The sequence below is a fragment of the Impatiens glandulifera genome, chromosome 1, assembly GCF_907164915.1.
Source record: "Impatiens glandulifera chromosome 1, dImpGla2.1, whole genome shotgun sequence".
NCBI lineage: Eukaryota > Viridiplantae > Streptophyta > Magnoliopsida > Ericales > Balsaminaceae > Impatiens > Impatiens glandulifera.
Window position 1 is genome coordinate 9938969 of NC_061862.1, and position 27254 is coordinate 9966222.

The 27254-nt window shown below is 32.7% G+C and overlaps 7 protein-coding genes across 8 annotated transcripts; 4 read left to right on the plus strand and 3 right to left on the minus strand.

Annotated features, from left to right (window-relative positions):
• The first annotated feature begins 420 nt into the window (after positions 1-420).
• Positions 421-2489, plus strand: LOC124943234 (extensin-2-like). The gene has a single exon (XM_047483800.1). It carries the CDS (start codon positions 421-423, stop codon positions 2326-2328), a length of 1908 nt encoding a protein of 635 aa, XP_047339756.1. The 3' UTR covers positions 2329-2489.
• Positions 2490-6156: 3667 nt separating this feature from the next.
• On the plus strand, positions 6157-8851 carry LOC124921100. The gene is made up of 5 exons (XM_047461710.1): positions 6157-6650; positions 7215-7923; positions 7993-8266; positions 8347-8406; positions 8553-8851. Exons 1-5 carry the CDS (start codon positions 6320-6322, stop codon positions 8718-8720), a joined length of 1542 nt encoding a protein of 513 aa, XP_047317666.1. The 5' UTR covers positions 6157-6319; the 3' UTR covers positions 8721-8851.
• Positions 8852-9587: 736 nt separating this feature from the next.
• Positions 9588-12564, plus strand: LOC124920672. The gene is made up of 3 exons (XM_047461216.1): positions 9588-9778; positions 11434-12254; positions 12359-12564. Exons 2-3 carry the CDS (start codon positions 11439-11441, stop codon positions 12383-12385), a joined length of 843 nt encoding a protein of 280 aa, XP_047317172.1. The 5' UTR covers positions 9588-9778; positions 11434-11438; the 3' UTR covers positions 12386-12564.
• Positions 12565-14300: 1736 nt separating this feature from the next.
• On the plus strand, positions 14301-15773 carry LOC124921046 (protein FATTY ACID EXPORT 5-like). Its single transcript, XM_047461647.1, has 3 exons — positions 14301-14603; positions 15381-15468; positions 15551-15773. The coding sequence occupies exons 1-3, from the start codon at positions 14405-14407 to the stop codon at positions 15624-15626; spliced, it is 363 nt and encodes a 120-aa protein (XP_047317603.1). The 5' UTR covers positions 14301-14404; the 3' UTR covers positions 15627-15773.
• Positions 15651-18076, minus strand: LOC124921045. The gene is made up of 7 exons (XM_047461645.1): positions 17700-18076; positions 17491-17631; positions 17048-17413; positions 16719-16961; positions 16521-16613; positions 16244-16444; positions 15651-16158 (listed from the first exon to the last, which is right to left on the minus strand). Exons 1-7 carry the CDS (start codon positions 18006-18008, stop codon positions 15943-15945), a joined length of 1569 nt encoding a protein of 522 aa, XP_047317601.1. The 5' UTR covers positions 18009-18076; the 3' UTR covers positions 15651-15942.
• A 1712-nt stretch (positions 18077-19788) lies between these two features.
• Positions 19789-20345, minus strand: LOC124943319 (DNA-directed RNA polymerase III subunit RPC4-like). Its single transcript, XM_047483861.1, has 3 exons — positions 20291-20345; positions 20132-20226; positions 19789-20061 (listed from the first exon to the last, which is right to left on the minus strand). Exons 2-3 carry the CDS (start codon positions 20132-20134, stop codon positions 19789-19791), a joined length of 276 nt encoding a protein of 91 aa, XP_047339817.1. The 5' UTR covers positions 20135-20226; positions 20291-20345.
• Positions 20346-24275: 3930 nt separating this feature from the next.
• LOC124920847 (vacuolar protein sorting-associated protein 22 homolog 1) lies at positions 24276-26373 on the minus strand. Of its 2 annotated transcripts, none has more exons than XM_047461414.1 (8): positions 26316-26373; positions 26067-26219; positions 25860-25970; positions 25656-25791; positions 25382-25536; positions 24975-25082; positions 24642-24731; positions 24276-24556 (listed from the first exon to the last, which is right to left on the minus strand). In XM_047461414.1, exons 2-8 carry the CDS (start codon positions 26115-26117, stop codon positions 24443-24445), a joined length of 765 nt encoding a protein of 254 aa, XP_047317370.1. In that variant the 5' UTR covers positions 26118-26219; positions 26316-26373; the 3' UTR covers positions 24276-24442. The 2 variants fall into 2 exon arrangements, with proteins under 2 accessions (XP_047317370.1, XP_047317371.1); XM_047461415.1 differs by having other exon boundaries at positions 26067-26205; positions 26316-26352.
• Positions 26374-27254: the final 881 nt, after the last annotated feature.

The following is a 27254-nucleotide window of genomic DNA, read 5'->3' on the forward strand; positions in this document are numbered from 1 at the left end:
ATACAAGTTTTTTTCTCTAAGAATATCCTTTCTATATATTATAATAAATTAAGAAGATTTTGATCAAGGAAAATAATTGTAAGCAAGAAGAACCGGTTGGGAAATGGGATGTCGGTATTTCTTAATTTAATTCTTTTTTTTTCTTCATATTTGTATATGTTACAATACCTTGTTTTATTAATAAATGTAATATGATAGACTTGTCACGATGCATCTAACAACCATGACATTAACCCATTGATTGTCAACCGAGGGTTAATAAAAATAATATAAGTTGGAAGTTTCAAAGGGTTAATTACTTAGTAAACAAAAGGGGATTAATGATTGAGGGTGGTGAAATGACTATATAAAGGGTTCATGTTCCATTGTAAATGCATTCATCCTTAACTAGTTTCATTGAATTCAATAAAAAAAAAATTAATGGCTAATTATCGGCCTTGGGCACTTTGTGCCTTGGCTATATGTTTGATGGCAGTTAGTGTTTCGGCGGGTTACGAGTATTCATCTCCGCCGCCTCCATATGTATACTCATCTCCACCACCGCCTCCTTATAAATATACATCTCCACCACCGCCTCCTTATAAATATACATCTCCACCACCGCCTCCTTATAAGTATACATCTCCCCCTCCGCCACCTTATAAATATACATCACCACCTCCGCCGCCTTATAAGTATACATCTCCACCGCCTCCACCATACGTTTACAAGTCTCCCCCACCCCCTCCTTATAAGTATACATCTCCTCCACCCCCTCCTTATAAATATTCATCTCCATCACCACCACCATATGTCTACAAGTCTCCGCCACCTCCTCCATATGTGTACTCATCTCCACCGCCACCGCCCTACGTTTACAAATCTCCCCCACCGCCGCCATATGTTTACAAGTCTCCCCCACCGCCGCCATACGTTTACAAGTCTCCGTCACCGCCGCCTTATAAGTATACATCTCCACCACCGCCACCATACGTTTACAAGTCTCCCCCACCACCTCCTTATAAATATTCATCTCCACCCCCACCTCCTTATAAATATTCATCTCCACCACCACCTCCATATGTGTATTCATCCCCACCACCACCACCATATGTCTACAAGTCTCCACCTCCTCCTCCATATGTGTACTCATCTCCGCCACCACCACCCTACATTTACAAGTCTCCCCCACCACCTCCTTATAAATACTCGTCTCCCCCACCTCCTCCATATGTGTACTCATCTCCGTCACCACCACCCTACGTTTACAAGTCTCCCCCGCCACCTCCTTATAAGTATTCGTCTCCCCCACCACCTCCTTATAAGTACTCGTCTCCCCCACCACCTCCTTATAAGTACTCGTCTCCCCCACCTCCTCCATATGTGTATTCATCCCCACCACCACCACCATATGTCTACAAGTCTCCACCACCACCACCATATGTCTACTCGTCTCCACCACCGCCACCATATGTTTACAAATCTCCACCACCTCCTCCATATGTGTACTCATCTCCACCACCATCACCCTACGTTTATAAGTCTCCCCCACCACCTCCTTATAAGTACTCGTCTCCCCCACCTCCTCCATATGTGTATTCATCCCCACCACCACCACCATATGTCTACAAGTCTCCACCACCACCACCATATGTCTACTCGTCTCCACCACCGCCACCATATGTTTACAAATCTCCACCACCTCCTCCATATGTGTACTCATCTCCACCACCATCACCCTACGTTTATAAGTCTCCCCCACCACCTCCTTATAAGTACTCGTCTCCCCCACTTCCTCCATATGTGTATTCATCCCCACCACCACCACCATATGTCTATAAGTCTCCACCACCACCACCATATGTCTACTCGTCTCCACCACCGCCACCATATGTTTACAAGTCTCCACCACCTCCTCCATATGTGTACTCATCTCCACCACCACCACCATATGTCTACAAGTCTCCACCACCACCACCATATGTCTACTCATCTCCACCACCGCCACCATATGTTTACAAGTCTCCACCACCTCCTCCATACAAATACTCCTCTCCACCACCATCATATGTATACAAGTCTCCCCCACCTCCATCATATGTATACAAGTCTCCCCCACCGCCTCCTTATAAGTACACATCTCCTCCACCACCACCATATGTTTACAAGTCTCCACCACCTCCTCCTTATGTGTACTCATCTCCACCACCACCACCTTACATTTATAAGTCTCCACCACCACCCACTTACATTTATAAGTCTCCTCCACCTCCTCCATATGGTTACAAGTCTCCACCACCTCCTTCTTACATTTATAAGTCACCACCTCCTCCATTTTATTACAAGTGATCTATTCCTCACATCCTTTACTAAGAAATTGATGCAACAATTGGGTTTATGTAAGTACTACATTGTATCTACATAAGCTATCTTATATTTTACCATCCTAGTAGGGATATCAATATATAATTAAAATCGTTAAAGCATTTTTCAATGTAACTCAATTCCTTTTATTTTGCAGGCTATAATTTGAATTTGAAAAGAGAATAATTTCTGCAAGAATGAAGATACTTATATCATTGGGGAAGGAATACTCATCATCAAAACTCAAACAAAGCAGCCAATAAGAGAATAAATGTCTGATATTCTTTTGTTAAGCTTCTTATAATGTCTTATATATATATATCAATATATTTAATTTGATGAAATATATGTGGAAATTTTATGAGGAGCCATCTTATCACATCTTCACTAAACCTTAATAGGAACTGCTTAGAAACAAATGATTCAGTTTTAATATAAATACTGATGCCAATCTAATTAAAAAGGCAAAGTAGAATCATATGAAAAGGAATATGCTTTCAAATAGTGTAACGTGGATTGTAGTTTTAAAAATGTGTTACCAAAACCCATTAATTGTCATTATTCAACCAATACAACTATTGAATCACCGGAATAAACAAACCCACTGTCTTTCTGTTTAAAACTCTCAAACCCTCTGCCTTTTGGTTGTCACTATATCTAACAAAATGACAAGCTGAGCTAAATGGTTAGTTCATGTAGAAAATTATGGAAATCCTCCAGGTTTTGAAACATTCATCCAATATCATTAGAGTTATTGAAAAAATCAACATATAAGACTATATATCAGGTAAAACCAAGAAACTGAAGCTGACACAAGAACAGAGATAGGGAGAAGGAAATGCCCAGTAGTATCCTAGTGTTTTGATTCATCTCCAAACACCTCGGTGTAACATATGGGGCATGCCTGAGAAGAAACAAGTGAACATTTTGGCAATGAATAAAACCAGTTGAAATCATTTCTAAGGAAAACATGTGATACGGAGCTCACCTTGTTGATGCCAAGCCACTTAGTTCCACAACAGACATGGTAGACGTGTTTGCATGGAATCAGGGTCATCTGTTTATCACCTCTTTTGTATTCCATCTGACATATTACGCACCTGTTTACAATCAGATAATGTCCGATGCAGGGGCGGAGCCAGGATAAAAAATTACTTGGGGCTGACTCCAACTTGCATCTCAGATTTAACTTTCTATACTCCGCTTTTTTTTCAATAAAATTTTCACAATTATTCAAATATGGAGACTCGTCATGCTCTCTCAATGCACACGCTTGCAAAGTGAGGCACCGAGTGCTTTCAATAGTTGTTGTAAGCGGTAATATGTTATTTTGTTTTTCATCTGAATACTATGCATTCAGTACTTTGTCAATATGACAAGGATATTTATTAGATTATCAAGATATTCAACTGCCATATTATGTGGTGAAATATTACATCTTATATGCATAACAAAAGAGCATTTATTTCCATCATTAACTCGCTTTCAATATTTGAATTTATCTATTGTAAATGTAGGTTTTTTGGGTTGTTTATGTTCAAACAAGAAACATGGGAAACAAAAATAACATCTTTCAAAGGAGAGTATTCTAACCAAGTAAATTTCATAAACCAATGACTTTGGAATCGTCGATTTTGATTTCCAAATTTGGTCGGCGAGTACTCATCCTTAAAAGGTTGATATGACCCCATCTTATAAGCTCGTCTAATTTCATCAATTTTATTAAAAGGATATTACCATATCGGAATGCGTAATGCTAGATCAAGTTTAAGAGAACTTACATCAACATCGATTCTAGGAGATTTGTTAGGTTTTTGAGCAGGGATATCAAATTTTTTATTTAAATACCGAATCAAACCAATGTAACTATTTTAACATTTTATTAATATTAATTTATATTTTCTTATAAATTTTTGAAATAGTTTAAAATTAAGAAATATAAAACACTATTATTATTTTAATTTTTATATTTTACCCTTATAAATAATTTGTATTATTAATTATATTAAAATAAATAAAAAATAATGTATAATTATTATATAAATATAATTTTAAAATAAATAATATTATTATATGATTTACATTATTTTATATATAATTTTTTATACTTTATTTATATAAATAAATCTTATTTATATATTAATTAAAATTTATGAATTATTATAAATATTTGTATATTAGAAAATATTGTTAGTATAAAATAAAATAATTATGAATTAATTTATAGATAAAATTATATTTTAAAATATAATAAATTAAAATTATTTATATAAATAAATCTTATTTATATATTAATTAAATTTTATGTATAATAGAAAATATTGTTGGTATAAAATAATTATGAATTAATTTTTAGATAAAAGTAATATTCATTCTTTTATATATAATTTTTTATACTTTATTTATATAAATAAATCTTATTTATATATTAATTAAAATTTATGAATTATTATAAATATTTGTATATTAGAAAATATTGTTAGTATAAAATAAAATAATTATGAATTAATTTATAGATAAAAATTATATTTTAAAATATAATAAATTAAAGTTATTTATATATTAATTAAATTTTATGTATAATAGAAAATATTGTTGGTATAAAATAATTATGAATTAATTTTTAGATAAAAGTAATATTTTAAAATTAAAAGTGATGATCACCTGACCTCATCTTCACATTTTTAGTAATATAGCCAACTAGGCCAAGAGTCATTTGTAAAATATATATATAAAAATTCTTTTTTAACATTTTAATTTAGGTGGGGCTGGAGCCCACCCTATCCCATGTGTGGCCGCCCCTGGTCTGAGATCATTCTTGTTGAGGAAAAACAAGGAAACCGGGAATGTGTCCTGATTTTGCTTGACATGACAGAGAATGGATCAATACACTACATGAGTTTCAACAAGTATTGTTTTGGAAATTAAGGTCATCGGTATCAGTTAGAATGCATTTACATCCTTGTTTGGTCTTGGGTTCTATGGTAAAAGTTTGAACTATTTTAATAATTAATTTAAAATCATTCACCTTCGAAAATTTTAACTATGGTGTGTTTCTTAGATTTGAATTATAGTTTATTTTGACGAATAAACTTATTTCATTTTCAAATCAAATTACATTTATTCTCATTCTCACTAAGGGATAATCATCGTCTTTTTAATTAGTGTAAGTAATGTCTAACCAGCCGATTCAAGTCTATTACGTGTTTTTATTACAATATCGTATTTTATATTTCGTAACCTTACATTTTAATTATAAAACTTTTAATTTTCTTCAACATCAATATTATTTTATTGTTTATAGAAAATTTTGGAGGCACAACACAAAATACACAATATCTAAATATTGAGAAGACGAATGAGTAATAATCTCATCGCTGCCTTAGTTTGTAACATCTTTGTCTAAAAAATGGAATATAACATATGCGTCGTCGTCGTTTCAATTTAAGTTGAAAAAATCATCTCAAAACGAAGTTGAACGTTTTGTCCGCATTAAGACTTATAATTATTTTTTAAATGAGTTCAGATATTTATGATGTAATTTGAATAAAAATATGAAGAATAATTTTAAGCAAAATAAATATATAAAAAAAATTTTAAAAAAAACAATGTATAAGGATATGTAAAACTTAATTAAATGATCATTATATATATTAGTATATTACCCTATAAATATTTTATAGTTAGAAATAATATGTATATACTAAATTAAAAATATATAATACTATTAAAATATTTTTAGTACCACAAATTAATTCAAATTTAACAATTTTCACTCCAACCAAGCCGACATGTTTGAGACTTACACGGGAAAGAACCAAGCTTGAGCCGTGGGTTTGAATATGCACCCAATCTTTTCAATTTGTCTTAACGCGCCAGAAATCTCTCTATCTCCCTCTCAAATTTTTTGTTCATAAACCAGCGAATCGCTATTTCGAATCCACGATCGCAATCTTCTATCATCATACACATTCCAATGGCGGATTTCGGAGCTCCTTCCTTCTCTTTAGGGTTTGATTTTTCAATGGATCCTGACTCTCTTGTAAATCCAAGTGAACAACCTCCTCTTCATGTTCCAGTTCAGCCATCGACTTCCTTTTGCTCACCAATCGATGACGAAATTGATTTTGGAACTCTGGCAACGGATGTGGGTTCTGACGTTCGTGACTCGCCTCCTCCCTTAAAGCGTCTCCGTCGTGGTTTTGCCTCCGAACGAGTTTCCACAGCTAAGAATGAGTCTTTTGAGTTTGGATCTATTTTGGATGATGATATTGAAGAATTCTCTTCCCAGGAAGATACACCTGCAGGTAAAGGCGGTATTGAAGATTGACATTTGATTGAATTATTATTATTTTTAGTTTGGTTGTTGATTGCTTTGAAAATGCCAAGAAGTGACAGTTTAAAGTTCAAGTTTTTAAAGTTTTCATGATAGGGCCAAGATAGTCGACATCTTTATTTGGTAAACCTAAATTGATACCCATGTTGCTTCATTTTTCACTACAAACTTAAATGATTTCTAGCTAGCATGTTTTATATACTTGGATGATGATCCCAATTAGACTAAGACCTCATACCTAGAGCTTCAATTGGCTGCAATTCTTTATGTTTCATCAATTATATGTGAAATAGTTTTGGATTTAGGCTGGAGAGTTGAATAGTTTCAGTGAACATAGCTATTTTTACCTGAAGAGAATCATATTGAATGTCTGAAAATAATAGAGGAAGGGAAAGAGAGGGCTGGCTATGTTTTTATGCATTCTCATCAAGGTACAATGGTAGCTACCATCAAGAGTTTTGTCATAGTAGTTTGTTTATTATAACTTAACTCGGGTTTCATTCTTTAAATTGATTATGTTTTTATCCCTTTGTAGCAAAGAGACCATTGAGCCAACATAACTCAGTATGTAGCGGTTCAAAATCTCACCTGCATGGTGGAAGTATTTTCAGAAGAGTAGCACCTCAACATACACAGAAGAAGATGAAACAGTCATTAGATACCCCAGTTTCTTCCTTAACTGATAACACTAGTACGAAAACACAGTTTCCCAAATTAACCATTAGTCCCCTAAGAAGATTTCAGTTGATCTCCGATTCTGATTCTGACTCTGATTCCGATGATACTACTAATAGTGACGAATGCAAAAGGAAAGATGACATATCTTTGAAATCTGTTAACGATAAAAAAACAGCCAAGTCATTTGGAATTACTTCTCAGAAGGAGGACTTATGGAAAGATTTTGAATTGGAGAAAAGTTTTGCAATTCCAACTCCTGTTTTAGATGAAGTCTGCGAGGAATACTTCAGGTCTGTGAAGGATAACACAGGAACAAATAATCTTAGAGGTTATAATAGAACAAAAGAAAACAGAGGCTCGTATGGAAATCCTTATTCGGTTGATGATGACGAATCAAATGGCAGTTTGCTGGACCAAGCTCCACCTTCTCATCAATACTTTTTCAACGACGACCCGAGGATTTGCAGCTTAGTACGAAGTCGTTTGCCCAACTTCTTTCCCTTGGAGTTGGACAATATAACCAGCAGGGGAAACACACAGCCTGGTTCATCTGTTATTGATTACATGTATGTTACTTTTACTTTCAGTGGGATTATTATTGTAGGGCTATTTAAAGGACTTATTTTACTTTATAGGAGTCAATTCAACCAAGGTGAAAGTTCCAAGGGGAGAGGTGGTGTTAAAGCAAACAATCAGAGTACTAACTCAACAAAGAACAAGAAGAATTCGAAGAAGGTCACTGCTGAAGAGACACAGGAAAATTCTAGAAGTTGGATAAATCCCAGAAGCACTAATAAGGTAGCCCCTGAAAATGCAGCAAAAAGACGGGTTCAAGCAGTTGGTCAATCTGCTGATCAATCTGCTGGTCAATCTCCTGGTTATTGGTACACAGGTTCTTCTGGAAGGAGAGTAAGTCCAGTCCTTTGTTTCATTCTTTCATGTTATTTTTACATAGTCTTGGAGTAATGCTAAGTTAATATTGATATCAGGTTTATGTCAAAGATGGGAAAGAGCTGACTGGCAAGATCGCCTACGGACAGTACAAAAAGGTAATTCCAGTTTGTCCTATTTTTCTGTATCAGCTATGGCATAACCAAATTACTGTCATTTTCTCACTTCTTGGTTTTTCCATTACAGAATCTTGAGAAATTTTTGTGGGTTGAGCTTATTATTATTATCATTTTATGGTTGACAGGATAATGGAACTGGTTTCAAGTCATCAAAAAATAAGAAATCTGGTGGCAGTTCCACCAAGGCCGGTCCTAAGGCAAGGTCTGGTGGAAGTTCCAAGTCTGGTCCTAATGTAAGGCCTGGTAAGAAACCTGCAGTAAAGAAGGAGAAAGCTGCATCAAGAAGGAAGTAAACAAAATCAGAACTCCATCTTCAATGGAGTTTGTTTTCTCTTTGTGTCTTGTTCAAATACTATTATTTGTCATGAAATGTTGCAATATTTCTCTGTTACATTTCTAGCTGAAAGAATTTAACTTTTCTTCATTAATTTCTCATTCTTTTGTTTATTTATTTTTTAAAAAAGGGATTTCCATTGTGCTACTTAAGGTCGGGTTTGGATTGATTTATCTAAATAATTCAAATTTGAAAAATAACTTTTCATCTTGTCACATTATTCAATTCATTAAACAAACTAAAATACATTTTATTTTAAATTATTAATTTTTTTTATTTAAAAATATCTTCACAACTTTAAAATTATCACAAATCATTATTTTTCAAATAATCTAAATTTTTCAATAATTGTTATTAAATACAAAGTTAACACCAAAAACTTTAATTTTAGTGTTAAAGTTAATAAGAATCTTAGAATTATTATGATATTAGAATTATTATGATATTTAATATATTAGGGTAATGTCAAGAATTCAAACCCCCACCAAGGCAATATAATGACAAGAGATTAAAATGTTATGGGATTGATCTGGAAGCGCTTTTGGTTTAGGCGGGAAGTTATGACAGTGAATGTCATACTAATTCTCGTTTAATAGAAAAAAATCATGATTTCGTATTCAAGAAACTAATATTTAATTCTCGTTTAATAGAAGAAAAAAAATCATGAATTCGTATTTAAGAAACAAATATCTTAGTATAAAAATATAAAATTGGTATGGTAATAAATTTAATTTGTTTAATAATAAAATGATTAATAATATATAATCTTACATTAAACAAACTAAAAATGATATTAAACAATGCAATGAGGACAAGAACAAAATCGTCAAACCCTTTGAAATCTGTTTCTCGCTCTATGTATGTAAATTGACTGGCCACCACCGGCTTCTGACTAGGTTCTCGAATCCCACCTGAAGACTGGACTCTAGCTTCAAAAATCTCTCCCTTCTCCATTCGACGCTAGCTTTTTAGGGTTTCCAGTTCATTCTACTGCAATCTTCTTCACACTCTTCAAAGGTATGATGTAGTTCAAACTTCAAACTTTAAACTTCTTGCTTGCATGGAATCAACCAAATAATAACTTCGTATCGGTCGGTGACCTTCTTCATTTTGAGAAAACATTTGGGTTTTTTTGCTTTAGTTTAAGAAGAGAGTTGACATAGATTACTACTAATTCTAACTATTATATGTTAAATAGGGTTTCCAATATAGCGTAGGGTGTGTATTCTTAGTGGGTTTTCTTTTTCCAGATTATCTGCTTAGTGCTTACCATTTTTGGCTGTTTTTGTTTTTTTCATTCTTTGTTGTTCTACTCTTGACTTGCTTGCTCTTTGTTTACCTTTGTATATGTCGTGCTAAAATGCACCAGTGCCTTCCCAAATAGCAAAATGGAAACTTCTTATTAATGACAAAAAGTTTCTATTGAGTATTTTCCAAATCAAGAAGGCATTGATTGAGAACTGTTAATTAGTTCAGAAGTATCTTTTGTTGTAGGGGTTGCAAATGTTATCTGCTGTGAAACATGTAATGATTATACAATAGAAATGTTTTTTGTTGTATACTTTGAGTTTAAACATGCTGTGAAGCCTGTAATGATTATACAATTCATGTTCGTCCCTTCTCTTATCTTAGATTGTCAATTATCCGGTTCGTTGAATCTGTAATCTAATCTCACAGTGTTTTATGAGTTTTGTGGTTATTCCATTTGTTAATGAAAATGAATTTTCTTCTTTTGGATTTCCATTTTCAATCATAACTTTTGTTTGTAAGCTGGACCATTTGTCATAATATTTATTGGATAAACAACCCACGACTAGTTCCACTTCTGCCTCCCTAAGCATACATTCTAGGAAAATACACTTGAGCGTTATTCTCAAGTGGACCATAAACATTAGATCCAATGCCACCCAATTTGCACTCTTGTAGTATTTTAGTAAAGAAAAGAACAATAATTCTTGCATTACGAACTTTCATCTTCTTTTCTTGGAAATAAATGTCATTGCATTTGAACGTAAAATAATCTTAATTTGTTCAGCTTGCTCTTTGTTTATCTTATCTTTTATTGATTCCCTTTATCATAAGAACTAGAGGATTCTATATGGCTCGTTTTCCAACTTGGACATGGCTTTCTCTTTTGTATCTTTGTCTGACTTGTTCATCCAATGCGCATAAAACTTTGTTGAGTGTATCTCATACCTCTATACAACTTCCATTTAATGAAAAGCTGAATAGTTTGATAATGCTCAGGGGCCTAATAGCTTCTGCTTGTTCTTCATACAAACAATCTTCCTTGCATGAATTTCCTGGTTGTCTGTTCAGATTGTTTCTTTTTGGCTTTTGTTTTCAGTTTTTATCATATTGTAATTTCATTCTGCTTCTGATATTAGGGCTCTAACTGTTTTCAAACCCTAGCTAACAAGGACCGTATGATATTATCACTTTGTACAATGTAGTGGAACTTTTCATGTTTATGCACTATGAAAATGTAAAAAGCTCAGGATGATTCTTATTCAGATACATGTGCTTTGTAAATAGAAAGTAAATTTTCTTCACATCAGTGATTTCTTATGAGTCCTTGGAGAAATGCCTATCAAACCAATAATGTAAGATTTAAATCTTCAAGCCTCCATTTCATCCCATCTAAGTTTCTGCATATATACTTTTTTCTCCAGCTAAGATGGAGCTATCAAAGCCAGGAGACATTTCTGCAGCGCCATCCAGCATCCTAATCAAACGAAAGCGCGGTCGCCCTCGTAAAGACCGTAGCCAAATCCGAGCTAGAACTGGAGTTCGAACAGGGTTACAAGGGCGTAACAATATCCAATCTCATCCGAAAGAATCATCTGAAGTTGCTAATGACAGCATTGTTGGGCTTACAGTTACTGGTGTAGTTGAGGCTGCATTTGACGCCGGTTATATGCTGAAAGTGAGAATTGGAGACTCAGATATCAGCCTTAGGGGTGTCGTCTTTAAGCCAGGGCATTATGTTCCTATATCAACTGAGAATGATGTTGCTCCAAATGTTCAGATGATTCAAAGAACAGAGATTCCTCTCCAAAAGGTCAGGAAAGTTCGTCGGTCAAAAGGCAGCAGGAGGAAGAAAGATGGAGATTACAATGGAAACAACATGTCTAGTTTCTTGAATGAAGACTTTGAACAGTCTAATAAACATGTGCCTGGAAAATCCATAACCACCGTGGTAACATACTCGGCTCCTCCTGTTGGTTCAAGAGGTACTTTTGTGCCTGTTGTTCTCAAGCCTATGAATTTGACAAATGGTGTGTCTCCTTCCCAACAAATACCAATAGTGGCATCTCCACTTAAAACTTCGAACAGTTCCAGCCAGCCGATGCAGGAAGAGACTGAGGACATGAATGAGCCTTTGTTTGTTGAGCCCTTGCAAACTATACATTCTGGTTTTAACAATCAAACTGCTCCTATTTCAAGACCTACTGAAAAAAGAGAGATGGGCAGAATGTCGGAGCTGTTAGAGGTATGACATCAAGCTTCATCCCCGTTAATAATAATTAACTAATAACTGCTTGAGATTGTTTCATTTTATTGTCTTGATAGTGAGATCAATTATGTCATGTCCAGGTTTTGAACGAGAAGTTGACAGAGTGACGTAATGTAGCATGATAAGTTGTTTTTGTCTTGAAACTATGTATAGCATACCGCAGGCTATGTTAGGATCGGATCACTGCAACAGTAACCAAAATTTAATCAATCGTTCTTTGTTTAAGGCTTTGGAACTAATTAAGGTTAGACTTTTCTGCTTTTCTCCTAACATCAGTTTTATATATATATATATATATATATATATATATATATATATATATATATATATATATATATATATATATATATATATGTATGTCAGGTCGGTCTGATAGGTTTTGAACTATATATGAATATTAACATCTACTTCTGCTGAACTTCAATTTGTTGATTGGCCGAATCTTGAAAGACAAACATGTATAAATAACAAATAATGGACTTTCCTAGCATTGATGAGTTGCAAATTCAAGAAATCTACACACATAAGTCATTACAAATCGAACCAATGGTTAACCAAGTCATCAACCATTGGTACTCGTTTAGACTTGTTCACTGCGCAAACACGGCATGACAACTGTTCAAAAGGAAAACAAGTATTTTTTGGCATAATGAGGATAGCTTCTTTCATAGCACATGTTATGATCTCATTGAGGATATCCATATGATTCATATCCTTCCCCCACTCCAATCCGAAACACCCAAAATTCGAGAAAATGGTGATAAACCTGCTTTGCTTGGTTGCTGGACCACCTATCTGGGTGCCATTCAACATTTGCTCGGTGCAAGCTCTGGCATAAAAGAAACCATTTCAAATCATTATAGCCTAGAAAATCTCATACCATTAGTTACTCAACTGTTGTGTTGTTAATTCTATACTATATTATAGACAGTAAAACAACAAAGAAATAAACAATACTCAACTCTTGTATCAAACAACCCTACTTTCAACTATTATTTGCGAGGAAGGGATCAATATTTTTCGCCGAAGCAAGGAAATGGGTAGAACCACTTCAAGTTGAACTACAACATTTTGAATCGATCTTGTCACGAATAATTTATCAAATATCATTAGCTTAAAACCTGAAAATATTAATTTATTAGGGAATTCCTATTCAAAACCCTATATTTCAGCTTTAAAATATATATATTTGTCTGAATTTTGTATTAATTTTGAGATTCTTTATTAAAGTATATACTGTAGTGCAAAGTTCTGATTTTAATCACAACACTAATAAATAAGTCTTATTATTTTCAGCTTTATAATTTATTTAATAACATTTTCTAGAAAAAATAACAATTATCCTAAATTATAACTTATATTTAAGGATGTTGTTGCATGCTTTAAGACTTAATAGCATGCCTTTTTAGGCTTAAAATGAGCATGTCAGTCTTATATTTAAATTACATCTTTGACATTCGGATATTAGTAGTTAATGTATTACAAAAAATATTAATTATTTTTCTTTTACCTTGTAACTGCACTTTCTTACTAATACACCATATTTATATATATAAAAAAAAAACAATTTCATTTTTAATCAAGGTGCACAATATCCAGTCCCAACAATATATAGACAAAAATAACAAGTGGTTCAATAAAAATTAATTCAAACAGATCATAACAGTTGTTAAACAAATCCAACATTAGAACATAAATAATTCTATTATAAAATACTAAAACAAATTTTAAACAAACAAACCTAGATCTATGAATAAGTAAAACAATTATTTTATTGAAGACTAACATGAATTTTGAACAACCCAATATTAAAATATAATCTTATATTTAAATTAAGTTTTATAAAAATATTTTAATAATTAAAAAAATATAAATAATGATGAGAGTGAGTTGACCACGAGTAGTTAAGGATTGGATCGGTAATTCAGAAAGTTTGAAGGGTAGTTCGGTCCGAACATCAAATTATTGACGGATGAAAAAGTCGTCGACGGTGGTTCTCGACTTAGAAATTTCTCATATATTTTGCTCTCTCTATAACTTCAATTCAACATTCAGCAGCTCAAGATCAACTCTTGTTACAATTTCTCCAAAATCTTGTTCTTTTTGAGTCGATCCAATCCATCAAAATGCATGATTTCTGCTTTACATTCCCTTATGGGTTTGTTCTAATCGTTGGAGGAATCATTGGGTATGCAAAGAAAGGAAGTATAGCTTCCTTGGGCGGTGGTGCTGGTGCTGGATTGGTGCTCATATTAGCTGGTTATCTGAGTCTCAATGCCTTCCACAAGAAAAAGAATTCGTATCTCGGTTTGATTCTGGAAACAGGTCACTTCTTTATTTATTCTCTTCCTTTCTGTTCATTTTGATCAAGTTTACTGAGCATATATCAGCTGGGTAATTACAGATGATTTTGGTGGAAGGGATAATGATGTTGGTTTTGTGTTGTTTCTGACATATAATGATGTGAAGTCATTTTCATATGTAGAGATCTAGCTACTTACAACTGAGAAGTTTTCATGAATCAAGATCAAATATTTAGATCAAACCCTGGTTAGTTTTGAACTAAGAGAAGATTTCATGTTTGATTCTCATTGAAAACAATTGAATTGAAATGAGGGGTCTGGACAAGCTTATGATTGATATTCTCTTTGAATTATATGATTCCATTGTTGGTGTTTCTTACTGTATCTCGTGTAATGACAAATATGTGGTCATCAAACAGTTGTTTTTCAAGTGCTTTCTCAAATTTTGTTTTATAGCTATCTGCATAGAAACAAGAGAAGAAACTACACTTAGTTGCTACATGTTATCTGTGTAAGATTATCTTCTTCATCGTGAATGAAACATAGTTCTGGAAATAAGCATTGGAAACTTAATGAACTAAAGCACCAAATTTCTCTTTTGGTTGTGTCAAGCTTCTTTCCATGGCTTCAATATATGTTTCTAGCTAGAATGATGGTTTGTCTTGAGTGTAGAAATTAAGCCTTCACCAGACTTTTTCATCATTGATCATACCCATCTTAAAGTTGAAAGCTTTACCAATTTTAATTTATGTTAGTAACAAATGATGCTCAAAGTTATCGGTACCCTGTTTGTTTACAGTTTGTGCAGCTGCTATCACTTGGATAATGGGGCAACGATATCTCCAAACTTCTAAGATAATGCCAGCTGGCATGGTTGCGGGTATCAGGTGAACAAAGATTAAACAATACTGTTGTGTTATTGCAGTTCAGTTTGATTTTATGACCATTTATGATATTCTTTGTTTGCAGTGCTGTCATGACCTTATTCTACTTGTACAAGATCGCGACCGGGGGAAACCATTTCCCTGCTGCGAAGGCTGAGTAATGGCTCGAAATATTCATCTGATCTATGACACTGTCTCAAAATATAATTTGTTTCCAACCAAGGTCTCTTTTGTCATTTTTATATGTAGATTTTCTTGTTTCTGCTGAACATCTCGACAATATATTGAAAAAAAAACTGTTGATGTTACATGACTTAGCCCTATTTCATGATGAGTATGAATAAAAACCCTAATTAAAACAACACATGAACAAAAGAGATTATCAAACAATCGGATTCATGTTCTTGTTCTTGAACGGATAGCGACAAGCCTTATGAATCTCGTGGTTATAGCTTTGTATTTTTACGTTTTACACCCTCAGCAACCGGTAGGTTTATAATATGTGGGGGGTAGAGACGGGCACCTTTCGTTCATGTGAGCATAGGGAGGCATTGAGTTATATCCGGGTAGTTCCATTCTGTACTGACCCAATATTTGACAAAACATCATCTTCACAGTATCACCATCATTGCACCACTTTGGAAGCATACTTGAATTCTTCTCGAAAAAATCCAGACTATAAGCATCTTTAATCTGCAATTCATTCAACAATATCATAAGACAAACCTTAAGCCAAATTAAACCAAGACTTCTACTCGATGTTCTTGAAGGAACTAACCGTGAACTCTGTAACTTGTATGGATCTAGATAACTGCCCAAACAGTCCAGCTGCTTTGTATATTTCAAGAATGAAAGCAATGCAAGATACTGACTTTCCGTCACTATAGATCCAAACATCTTGTTCTGGAATTGCCAACAACTCGTCGAAAGATGACCCTCTTTTGACTGCTTCAGTTATAATATGAGGAAGATCCAGATCCTACATGAATTCCAATATCTCGTTAAAAACCATCAGCCTTTGTATTGAAAACAAACAAACAAAATGTTAGCCGCACCTTAGTTCCTAGCCGCAAGTTCAAGGCTTCGTTCCACAAGTTAGCTGCGTAATCAGGCTGTAGTCTGGTCCAGACAGTCATTCCAGAAGCAATCTGCAAACCTAAAAATGTCAGGTTTCTGTTCTTAATGGGAATTGAATCTGAAACTTAGTTCAAATCTTTTACCACTTAGAGCTAAGAAAAAACAAGGATTATTACCACATGAGCATCCAAAGGTGGAGGATAATTGTTTGAAACAGTGTCAATCCAGCTAAAGATCATGTTATGGTAACCATAAAGAGAACCAGACATGGTTAGAGCACTCTGCCAAGCAGCCGTGTTATTAAACTTGGCACGAACACTTGAACTCAAAGGAAGCAAAGCAACATGAGGATCAGATTTTTCTGTTGTCACAGAAATCCACCAATCATCCCATGTTAATATTTCAATTGTCTCTGGTCCCTGTTGTCTCAAATACAAACACAAATTCACATATAAACAAACATCGATCTACATTAATCCAAGAAAAAAGAAGAAGTTTATTTGACCTCGTCATGATCATGTCCAGATTCACCAATCCAAAGTTTCCCTTCCAAATCCCTTAAACAAACAACAGAATGTCCTGCATAAGCTCCAGTGACCCATTTCTCCAAAGTCTCGAAACCTCCCCATCTGCCTCTTAGTTTCGATATAACAATGAGGTCCCCCGATTGAATATCGTCGGTGTTAATCTCTGCCGACCATGGTTTAGGACGGATTTCAAAAGATGCACCCATATGGTTCTCCAGAAAGTCGATGTTCGAATTCTCTCCCCAGCCTGTGTTTGTGAATAAGGGAAATACATTCCATAATGCTTTAAGTGTACCCAACATTCCAGCTTGCATTAGAAATATTGATATCCCCTTGCGCTTCACCTGTCATATATCTAAAACCTTAATATGTGTTGCTAAATTACAACTTTTTAATGCTATTTTTTAAGAAGAAGACTGACATATTCATACTCAGCTTTCCCTTCCCATTCCATGAACTCCATCGTATGATCACGTGAACGAAAATAGTAATCCCATGTCACTCGATATGGAGTTGCGAAAATATAAAGATCCATACATGTCCAACTAGATGCATGATCCACCTGAAAGATTTGAAAAATGATAAGCATTTGAATATTCAAATCCAGTTTAGATTCTGATCATCACCTACCTCAATGTGAAGAGTTCCTCCACCGAATTCACTATTAGTCTTGTTGTGAAATTCAATCCAAGCTTTGTTCTTATCAAAGCAAGTTCCTTTCCAGTAAAGAGAAGTGTTATAAGTTGCAGAAGCTGAACCTACAAAAGCAGGGAGGAGATCTACAGGGCTTCCGATTGATTTGAGAATTGGCCACGATATTTGTCTTGGCAAGAGAGGAAGTATGTCCCTTGCATGAAAGGGTGATTTCAGAGCGTTTGTGTGGTGGGATGTGATCAGTAGGAGGAAGGAGATGGTGAGAAAGGATGAAGCAGCAGCCATGGACGCAAGAATTGAGCTTGAGGATGAGAGAAAGAGAGAAACGAGAGATATGTAAGAGAAATGAGATGAAGACGAAAATAGAAAAAATGGGTTGTCAAGAAATATGATGATGGAAGTAGCTTCCTGAACACTGTCTTGATTCCATCAATGGCGGGATACTACCTTCCTTCCTTCCTGTATGGACACTGTTAATGTCGCTTTGTAAATTAAGTCAATTAACAAATTACATACAATTGAATTGACAGGTCTGTTAATAATTAGTCTCAATCTTGATTAATCTGGATTATGCAATTAAAATATTTTCCCTCATAGTTTATTGAAAATATTCATGAAAATGAAATTATAAAAGATTTGGTTTTAATTATTTATGTTTACTCTCAAATAACCCAGTTTTACGCTTCATGAAAATATTCTTTATTTTCCTTTTTTACTCAAATGACTCAATTTTAAATACAAAATAATTTAGACACAAAAATGTTTTTAAATAACTCATACTCAAGTAAGTAAATTTTTCTATTTCTTCTTGGTCATTTGATTTTTTATTTTTTTTTAAGTATTACAGGGCGTTTCGTTTATTTTTTTATAATTCAGATTTGAGTTTATGTTATATTTTGTTCGGTTCGACTCATGTTTAGTTGGACTATAATTTTGTAATTCGAATAATACTATCAACGTTGATCATATCGTTTGTTGTTTATACCCTCCAATTATGTTGATAATTTTTTTTCGAGTCCGTATATGTTCTCTTATTAACAGCAAAAACATTTTTATTGGATTGAAGTTATTTTTCATTCTACTGACACCGTTTCATTGGTTCGTTTTTCTTGCTCAACTTCAACACTTATCGATATCGTTACTTATCGTATATAAACTTAATTGAGTTTGTTTTTTGGATGTCCCTAAAAAATGGTAGGATCTTTGGATCTTTTCAACAATTTGTCATCTATATCATTAATTATTTTGTAAATGATATTTTATATTATTTACTAATTAATTTTTTATATATAACTACTAATTGAATTTAATCAGAATAAATTCTTTTATAAAAAAATAGTATATATATTATTATTGATTCTTCTTGAAGAAGAATGCTTTCAAAATTTTTATAGTTTTACAGAAGAAGTTAAAATTTTATAATGATCATTTGTAATATAATGAAATACTTAATTAGGAGGGTAGGAAGCTTCTTGTTGGTTGGTTCATGTACTAAATTAATTAATAATAGTCCATTTTTAAATACTATTTGGATTGGATTCATATAGAAAAATATTTAAAAACAAAATTTAATTATACAAACTTAATATTTTGTTTTCATTCTTTGGATCTGTATTCAATCAATCTTTGCATATTAACAAAATGGATAATTTAAGTATAATTGTTATTTAGTCAACCTGTGTAAAGATGTCCATCTCAAGTGTTATAATCATTTCAATAATGTCAATTATATAAAATTAGCTTAGCCCTTAAGTAACTCCAATTGAAATTTCAAATCATACAATTGCATGAACTATGAACACTATGTTAAATGCTACACAAATTCAATAATAGTCGGGTTAAATCAGAGGAAAAATGTTACGATAGGAAATCACTTTGAATGATACTATTTATAATATATTCGACGTCTGGAACAACAATCGCGGTTTTGTTGAGCTCCCCAAGGGAACAAATCTGAGCAGTTTTTGTATTGATAGCAACAGCTTCTTGAGCAAATGAATTATTCAACCCTTCATAAACTTGCAATATTAACAACTCCAATGAGATCAGATCATATCATATCAGATCAAATCAAATGGTAAAATTGCATTATAACAAAACAGAGAGTCTCAAATCTTACATCGAATATGGTTTCACCGAGTTTAAGCTTGACAACGCCACTCTCGTAAACTAACAGTTTTCCCATATAGCCAGCAGGTAACTCATTCAACTTGCAAGTTTTCTCTGAAGATACTGCCTTATTAGAAGAACTTGAAGCAGCTGAGCTTTGACTATTGTTTAATGTAGGAATAATGTTTGGCAATTGAAGGAATAAAAGTCTTGTTTTTGGATTCACTTCCTACAACAACATTAATTAAATTACCATAAAGAAACAATCATTATTTTGACATAAAAATGAATTAACTAACCATCAAACCAAGGTCTGTTGCAGGTTTTGATGGAGTATTTTCATTAATTTGTGTAGTCTTTGAAGCTTCCCAAAACTCCTCTTCATTCAGACGTTCTGCACAGACAATTTATACATCATTCTCGATACTTTGTATGGATTTTTGTAATAATAATATTACCTGGATTTCCTGAATAAGGTATCCTCCAAGGAAGACTTACAGGATAGTTACTATTAAAATCCTGCAGTTATATTCAATTAAAGAGATTGTGACAAAGGAATATGAAATCATATCAATTAGTTTACCCACCCATGGTTCTTGGTATTCTTTCTTTGTTTTCAAGTTTGATGAACTAGAAGATCCTGTAGTAGTTAGAAATATAATAATAATTCTAATCAACTATATATACTTCAAGCAACAATTCTACCGAGGTCGAAAGAAGATGTATTTCCACCTTTTTTGGAACTTCCAGATGACCTAAAACTAGTTGAGGTACCACCATAGCCAAATGCAACTTGTACATTTGTTTCTGTAAAATGTCAATGAAGTGATCAGTTCCAATAGTTACTTAGGTAATAATATATGCCCAAAACTACAAATTGTAACAAGAACATGATCAATTTGCTAGTTAACAAATGAGAAAGCCAAAAGATCACCTTTCTTTTCTGTTTTGGCCCTAGACTCCTGGAAAATAAAGTGAAGATATATAGTATAACAGAGACCAGAGCTACTCAAATAAGCAGTGCTTTTATACGTAACAACTCGTGATACTTACATTGAAACTACGCAACAATTCTTGTGCACGAGCATCATCGGAAACAGCAGCTTCAACCTTTGAACTATAATTGAAACAGATTGTAGTGTGTTTCAAAATAAATTGATTTGAGAAACCAAATAAATAGGTTCTGACAAAGAAAGGAAATTACACTTTAGGAACCACAGGTTTCAGCAATTTTTTAGGAGGCTTTGGAGCAAACCTCACCTACAACAGTTCATATTAATATGTCAAGATTTTCAAAATTACAACTCGATGCTTAATCCAGGAGCTAATTTGATCTAGAACAGTAAAAGAGATCGATACGATACCTTCTGCTTCTTCCCAGCTTTATCGCCAGATTTTGGATTCATAATGATTGAAAAAAAAACAGATTTTCTAGTTCGAACTGCAGTACAAATGTATTTAGTTCAATATATTATTCAAGTGCTGATCAGTATTAGACCTTGAAGATGCACCAAAACCCTTTTCTTGAAAACTCATTTCCTGTCTAGAAAATACTAATTTTGTTGTATGACTAGAGAACATGAAGGAAAAGCAATTATAATTACTTCAGTTTCATGGAAATCCTTTATTGCGCCATAACCATTAACTCTTAAACTTCAAGGAAAAACCAAGTTTATCAAAATCAAACTTCTAAATATGAATTTCGCTATATATTACTTGTTTTTGGCAGTGATCAAGAAACAGATATTGTCTTGAATGTTTTGTAGCTGAACATGTAAAGCTAAATGCAGTAATACAGATAGAAGAACAGAGCCTTGCCAGATATAAGACGGCTGCGCGAAGTCGAGGGAGATAACAGGCGGGAGGAAACAAGGGAGAGAATGCCGCCGACGTTACGACGACGTCGCCGGAGAGAATGCCGCCGACGTCGAGCGACGGTAGGACGACGTTGGAGGATTCTTGGAAGAGTAACCGTTACCAAGAAATAGTGAAAACTGATTTTATTATAAACGCAACGGATATATATAACTAACTAAATAATACTATAATTTATTAAATAATATATATATAAACTTTTTATTTTAATTAAATAAATTACTTATATGAAGAAGAAAAAAAATTAAGAACCATAATTGGTTTGAAACTCTTAATATTTGAGTTAATCTAGTTAGGCAATAAATTATATAATAATAATCTGAGAAATTGTCAAGGGTTTAATTTAATCCGAAAGCGTTTTGAGTTGAACGGGCAAGGGACGAAAGATCTAGAAATAATAGTAGGGGTGTGCTTGAATTTAAAATAAAAATTAATATATATAAAAATAAGATATTATAATGTTTAAATAAGTTTAGTTTTATGAAATTTAAAAAATAGGAGTATTTTATAATAAAATTTATTTTTATATCCTTAATTAAATCTAATTCAATATAGAGGGTCATATAATCAACAACAAAAATATCATTCATTTTATTAGGAATTTCCGTCTTCACATTTTTTAATTATTGAAATTGTTTTATCAATAGTAGAAACATGTAGTGTTAAAACAAGATAATTATTATCGATGAATTGTTTACACAACTCAACAAATGTAAGAACGTTTACATTCTGCATTGCATCAAATTTATAACGTATCAATTCATACTTCAAAATAATAATGTTTTCCTATGAAATTTTCAGAATAAACTTCGTTATAAATTAATATCTCACTGTTAAATCAGTTGAATGAATTTTTTTAAGTATAAAAATGGACTAAGTGATGTTAAAAGGACATATTCTCGTTGTTATACATTCAATCAAACATATATATAAAATCGTTTATAATAATTATATGCATAAAAAGATAAAAATAAAAAAAATTACCCAAAAAATTAGAATATTAAAAAATGATGGGATTCGGAATTAGAAAATTAAACATTTCATATTTAGATAAAACTATAGAAGAAATTATGAAATGAGAATTAAGGAAAATAAATCAAAAAAACTATTTGATTGTAAACTACTCAAAAACAAAACAATATGGAAATGAAGAATTATATATATATACATATATAGTTGCACTGGAAAAGGGAAATAGCCTATATTTTATGATAGGATTTTAACCTTTTTTTTATATATATATAAAATAAAAATAAAAAAATTAACTAGGGTTGGGAGTCATGAAGTCATGCTTGTATTCGTCTCTGTGAACGGGAGTCATGAAGTCAATGTTATGTTAGTTCTTAATTCCTTAAAAAAAAATAAAAATAAAAATAATAATAATCTGAGAAAACTTTAACAAATTAAACTAGTTTTTTTTAAGTTCACGATAAATTAAAATGTCCATGACCAAATAAAATATGATATTAAAAAAATAAAAAATAAAAAGAGAGAAAAAGAGAGAAAAAAAAGAAGGTAGGCAACGTACAATAAAATAATTAACGTCAAGAAGAACGATAATTTCTCAACCGATTCAATGAGCTTTCAAACACTAATTTCAGTGTCATAATAATGACGTTATGAATTATACACTTCGATTGAATATAATCGTTAAACTTGCATCAATTATTTTTAGTCAAATAGTTACAAAATTATTTGAAATTGACCTATCTTTTTAATTAACTCTTTTTCCATTCATTAACCTAGAAAATTACAGTTTATGAAACACTTTTGGTTGTACATTGTCTCTAAATCTAATGCATCTTCCATGAACAAACCTTTTTTCATTTTATTTTTCAAAATTGGTGTTTCTACAATATATAAATTCTCTTTTCTCAAAATTTATTCATATTTTTATATTTTTATATTTATCAATGGATTTAAACATTTGATGATTAATAGTCTTCAATTCTCTATTGCCCATTTTCACATTATTTGTAAAAGTTTTTCTAAACTTCTTCTTCAACCTATTTGAAATCTCAGTTCTTGCCATTGTATCATTTTACTAATTAAACTATTACCAAAAAAAATACTTTTAAAATATATTATTAGAAAAAAATTATACATCATTTTTTTTATATACAATTAAATATATAGTGAAATTAAATATTAAGAGGGTCTTATCCTAATCTCAATTTAGTATAGGAAGCTTCTTGTGATGTACTAAATAAATTAATAGTCCATTTCAAAATAATATTTGGAATGATCAGTTCAGAAAACTAAACCTAATTAGAGAAACTTAATATTTTATTTTTATTTTTATTTTTTTAATTTAATTTGGAAGTGTAATTTTATTTTTATTTTTCTTAAATTTTAAAAAGTTAATACTCCTCTAAAGTCATGACTTTTGACTTTTAATTTGTATATTGTAATTGGTATTTTGATAATACAATCTATCTATAACTGCACTTGTTTTCAATCAATTTGATGACTAAGAGATTAAATATAATAAATTCTATTCCCATTAAAATAAGAAATCAAATATTTTAAGTTCGATTTCAACTAAAAATATGACCAAAGTTAGCTCAAGTGGAAATGACTTTTAAATGTAATCTGTAATGCACACAACACTATGAATGAAATATTCAGCAAACATGGAAATGTTTTAGTTCAGAAAATGTATTACCACCCATTTATGAGAAGTTCATCCTCAACAGACATGTTCATTGTTCATCTTCGATATGTTAAAAATATGCTTACGACTCAGATAGAGAGTCGGTTCCAGAGTAGGAGGAAATGGAAGACACACACGGAAACCAATAACGACGTTTTCCATCTCTATGACCATCATCTATCATTGCAAGACCATCCTGTAATTGTATTTGTTACCAACATGAAAAACAAATTTACCACCTTCACAAAGCCTATGTAGAAGAAGTGGAGAAAAAGACTTACTTCTAACAAGGTTTCTAGTGCATCAGTAGCACGGCCAGTGGACCATGAGAGTCTTCGCTCTACCTCTTCAACCGTCACAAATCCTTGAGCCTGCCAATGCCCATTATCGATAGTTTATGCACATTTCTTAAATGATCAAATAAGAACACATTTCTTATTCTTGTAACTAGTTGTTGTAATACACTTTTTCAATAACATATTAAACCCCTTATTCACGTTAGCTTGAATTTTATGAAGATTGTTATTTACAGGCATTTGTGATGTAGAGATTTGCTAGGATATCAACCATACCATTTACGGGAGTAAAAAAGGAGAAGGAGAAGGAAAGAAAACCTGAGCCAACTCGAGAATTTCATTGTGGTCTTTATTTAGCTCGGTTGGGACAGATCGCACAAGCTTTTTTTTTCCAACTGAAATCACCTCAAAACCATTTCCTAGCATCTGAAAAGAGAAAAGTGAAAACTATATACATCGCAAGAATCGTGCATCACCAAGGAAACCTAAATGGAGTTGCCAAACATATAAATACAAGCAATCAATACTGTGTTTAGTTGGAAACTAAAGCATAGTTATTTGTTCATCATAATCCTATTTGGAAACACTTTTGTTTTTGAATCAGATAAACTGCCCAAGTAATCTAACAAAAATGATTTTTTCAAGATGAAGTCTATGATCAATCGCAGATCATCAAACTCAACATCCACACTCGTGGCGCCAAGAACAACATTAAACGAACATACCTTCAATTTACTAATAGCACGCAAGCAGTCGTCATCTGAAACAGATTCACGAGCACTTTTTCGTCTCTGAGAGAGCAGCTTGCGGAGTTCCTCCAAGCTGATTAAACCTCCGTTAAGAGGTCTAGTAGACAAGCAAATATCCACTATTTGCACCCCTGTCTAGGCACATCAAATTACACTTGCTAAGATAACATACAAAATACATACTTAGAGAGACAGCTTCAACACATCAAGAGAAAAAACAAAAGCTGTCACAAAGAAGATTGACACTAACCTAGTTCATAATAGAAATCACCAATGCCTAAAAGCTCTGCCCAGAAACCCTTATTTGAAGCCAAAGGATCCACACCTACTTTTGAACACATCTCATGGAATTGAGCTCTAAAAGCTGGATTCTTGCGTATGTCATTCTGTTTCAATCAATCAGATGGGCATTTTGAGGAATCATCGGAATCAAAATACTACACAAATGACAAACCTTGTGTTTTCTGGCGAAATCTTCTAATTGGGATCGGAAAGTCGAGAGTTGTTCTTTCATAAGATCAGTTCTCAACTTAGAAACATTTTCTCCCAGCAAACGATACTGATCCTGAAGTCAATCATGGGTAGAGATGCATAAAATAAAAAATTAGTAAGGAGGGGGGAAATCATCATCGACGAAACTAATCAGGAGAATGATCAAAACCCTCGCAGCAGCAGCCGTCTGCAACCCGCCAATTCCAGGTCTGCGCCTCATCTCTTCACTCCTGAATTCCTAATTCGATCGCAGGCGCCGGCGAGTTAAAGGGAAGAACAGCTCGCTAAGCCACGATGAAAAATTGTTACTGCAAAATGGGAAGTCAGATTCATTGAATTATTGATGCTTATGAACTGGGTATAATCAACCATTCAATTGAATGAAGAACACAGTGTCAAATAGGAGTCGTCGTCTTACCGTTTCTCTTCTCCGTTCTCCTTTCACAAATCCCTGAAAATTGTGATCTTTAGTTCATCACAATATTTATATTATTACATTAAACAAAATAACAATTTTATAAATAATTAAATAATTAGGGATAAGCAAAACTAATTAAACCGCACTTATCGAAAGAACCGGTTTAAATTAAACCGAAAATGAATCGAATTGATCAAACAAAATAAACGAAGGTTTATAAAATGACCAAACTAACCCGAACGATTCGGTTTACTGGGACTCTGGGAGGGTCGAACCGCCATACATACCTTATCTTAATTAAATTTAAAATTTATGGGACGTAAATGAATTATGTTCGTGAGCTATTTCAATTTCGGTAAAAAGCTCGGTTCAGATCTTTTTTTAGTATTAATGAGTCGAACCAGTTTAAAATTTTAATCCGTTGATCTAGAACTTTAGATAGTCGGGTCGTCAACTCGCAAACATATTCGTTTAGAGGCTCGTTAATGGGGTGACGTATTCGTTTAAAAACTCGTTTATGTGCCAGTGAACATTTTCGTTTAGAGACTAGTTTAAAACTTTATTTAATATTTATTCATATTGAATATTTGAATTTTCTTAATAAACAACTAAATTATATATTCATTAAGATTTTATATTAGGTATGATATTTTATATCTGTTTGAGTTTATTGAAGAGTATAATTAGATTTGTAAAGTCTTTGCTTAAGAGCATTTTAGTCCAATTTTATATTTCTTAGGGTTATATAAATTAATGTCATACCCTTAAATAAATTAATGTAATATTTGTTTTAATCTACTTAATAGTAATTTTTTTCTTCTAAATAGACGTAACCAAATTTTATCTTGATAAATCACGTTTAAATTTATGTTATTATTTTTTATTGTTTTCGCAATAAACGGTGAAAATCAACGTTCTTAATATATATATATATATATA

What these genes read in the sequence shown, in the direction of transcription:
- LOC124943234 (XM_047483800.1), top strand. Translation starts at nt 421, where the DNA reads ATGGCTAATTATCGGCCTTGGGCACTTTGTGCCTTGGCTATATGTTTG.
- LOC124921100 (XM_047461710.1), top strand. Translation starts at nt 6,320, where the DNA reads ATGGCGGATTTCGGAGCTCCTTCCTTCTCTTTAGGGTTTGATTTTTCA. An exon ending in TCATCTGTTATTGATTACAT is followed by an intron (nt 7,924 to 7,992) that starts GTATGTTACTTT and finishes TTTACTTTATAG; the next exon opens with GAGTCAATTCAACCAAGGTG. An exon ending in CAGGTTCTTCTGGAAGGAGA is followed by an intron (nt 8,267 to 8,346) that starts GTAAGTCCAGTC and finishes TATTGATATCAG; the next exon opens with GTTTATGTCAAAGATGGGAA.
- LOC124920672 (XM_047461216.1), top strand. Translation starts at nt 11,439, where the DNA reads ATGGAGCTATCAAAGCCAGGAGACATTTCTGCAGCGCCATCCAGCATC. An exon ending in GAATGTCGGAGCTGTTAGAG is followed by an intron (nt 12,255 to 12,358) that starts GTATGACATCAA and finishes TGTCATGTCCAG; the next exon opens with GTTTTGAACGAGAAGTTGAC.
- LOC124921046 (XM_047461647.1), top strand. Translation starts at nt 14,405, where the DNA reads ATGCATGATTTCTGCTTTACATTCCCTTATGGGTTTGTTCTAATCGTT. An exon ending in CGGTTTGATTCTGGAAACAG is followed by an intron (nt 14,604 to 15,380) that starts GTCACTTCTTTA and finishes GTTTGTTTACAG; the next exon opens with TTTGTGCAGCTGCTATCACT. An exon ending in GGCATGGTTGCGGGTATCAG is followed by an intron (nt 15,469 to 15,550) that starts GTGAACAAAGAT and finishes CTTTGTTTGCAG; the next exon opens with TGCTGTCATGACCTTATTCT.
- LOC124921045 (XM_047461645.1), bottom strand. Translation starts at nt 18,008, where the DNA reads ATGGCTGCTGCTTCATCCTTTCTCACCATCTCCTTCCTCCTACTGATC. An exon ending in GAGGAACTCTTCACATTGAG is followed by an intron (nt 17,632 to 17,699) that starts GTAGGTGATGAT and finishes CAAATCTTTCAG; the next exon opens with GTGGATCATGCATCTAGTTG. An exon ending in ACTTGCGGCTAGGAACTAAG is followed by an intron (nt 16,445 to 16,520) that starts GTGCGGCTAACA and finishes GAATTCATGTAG; the next exon opens with GATCTGGATCTTCCTCATAT.
- LOC124920847 (XM_047461414.1), bottom strand. Translation starts at nt 26,117, where the DNA reads ATGAGGCGCAGACCTGGAATTGGCGGGTTGCAGACGGCTGCTGCTGCG. An exon ending in GTGCTATTAGTAAATTGAAG is followed by an intron (nt 25,083 to 25,381) that starts GTATGTTCGTTT and finishes TTCTCTTTTCAG; the next exon opens with ATGCTAGGAAATGGTTTTGA. An exon ending in CACTAGAAACCTTGTTAGAA is followed by an intron (nt 24,557 to 24,641) that starts GTAAGTCTTTTT and finishes ATACAATTACAG; the next exon opens with GATGGTCTTGCAATGATAGA.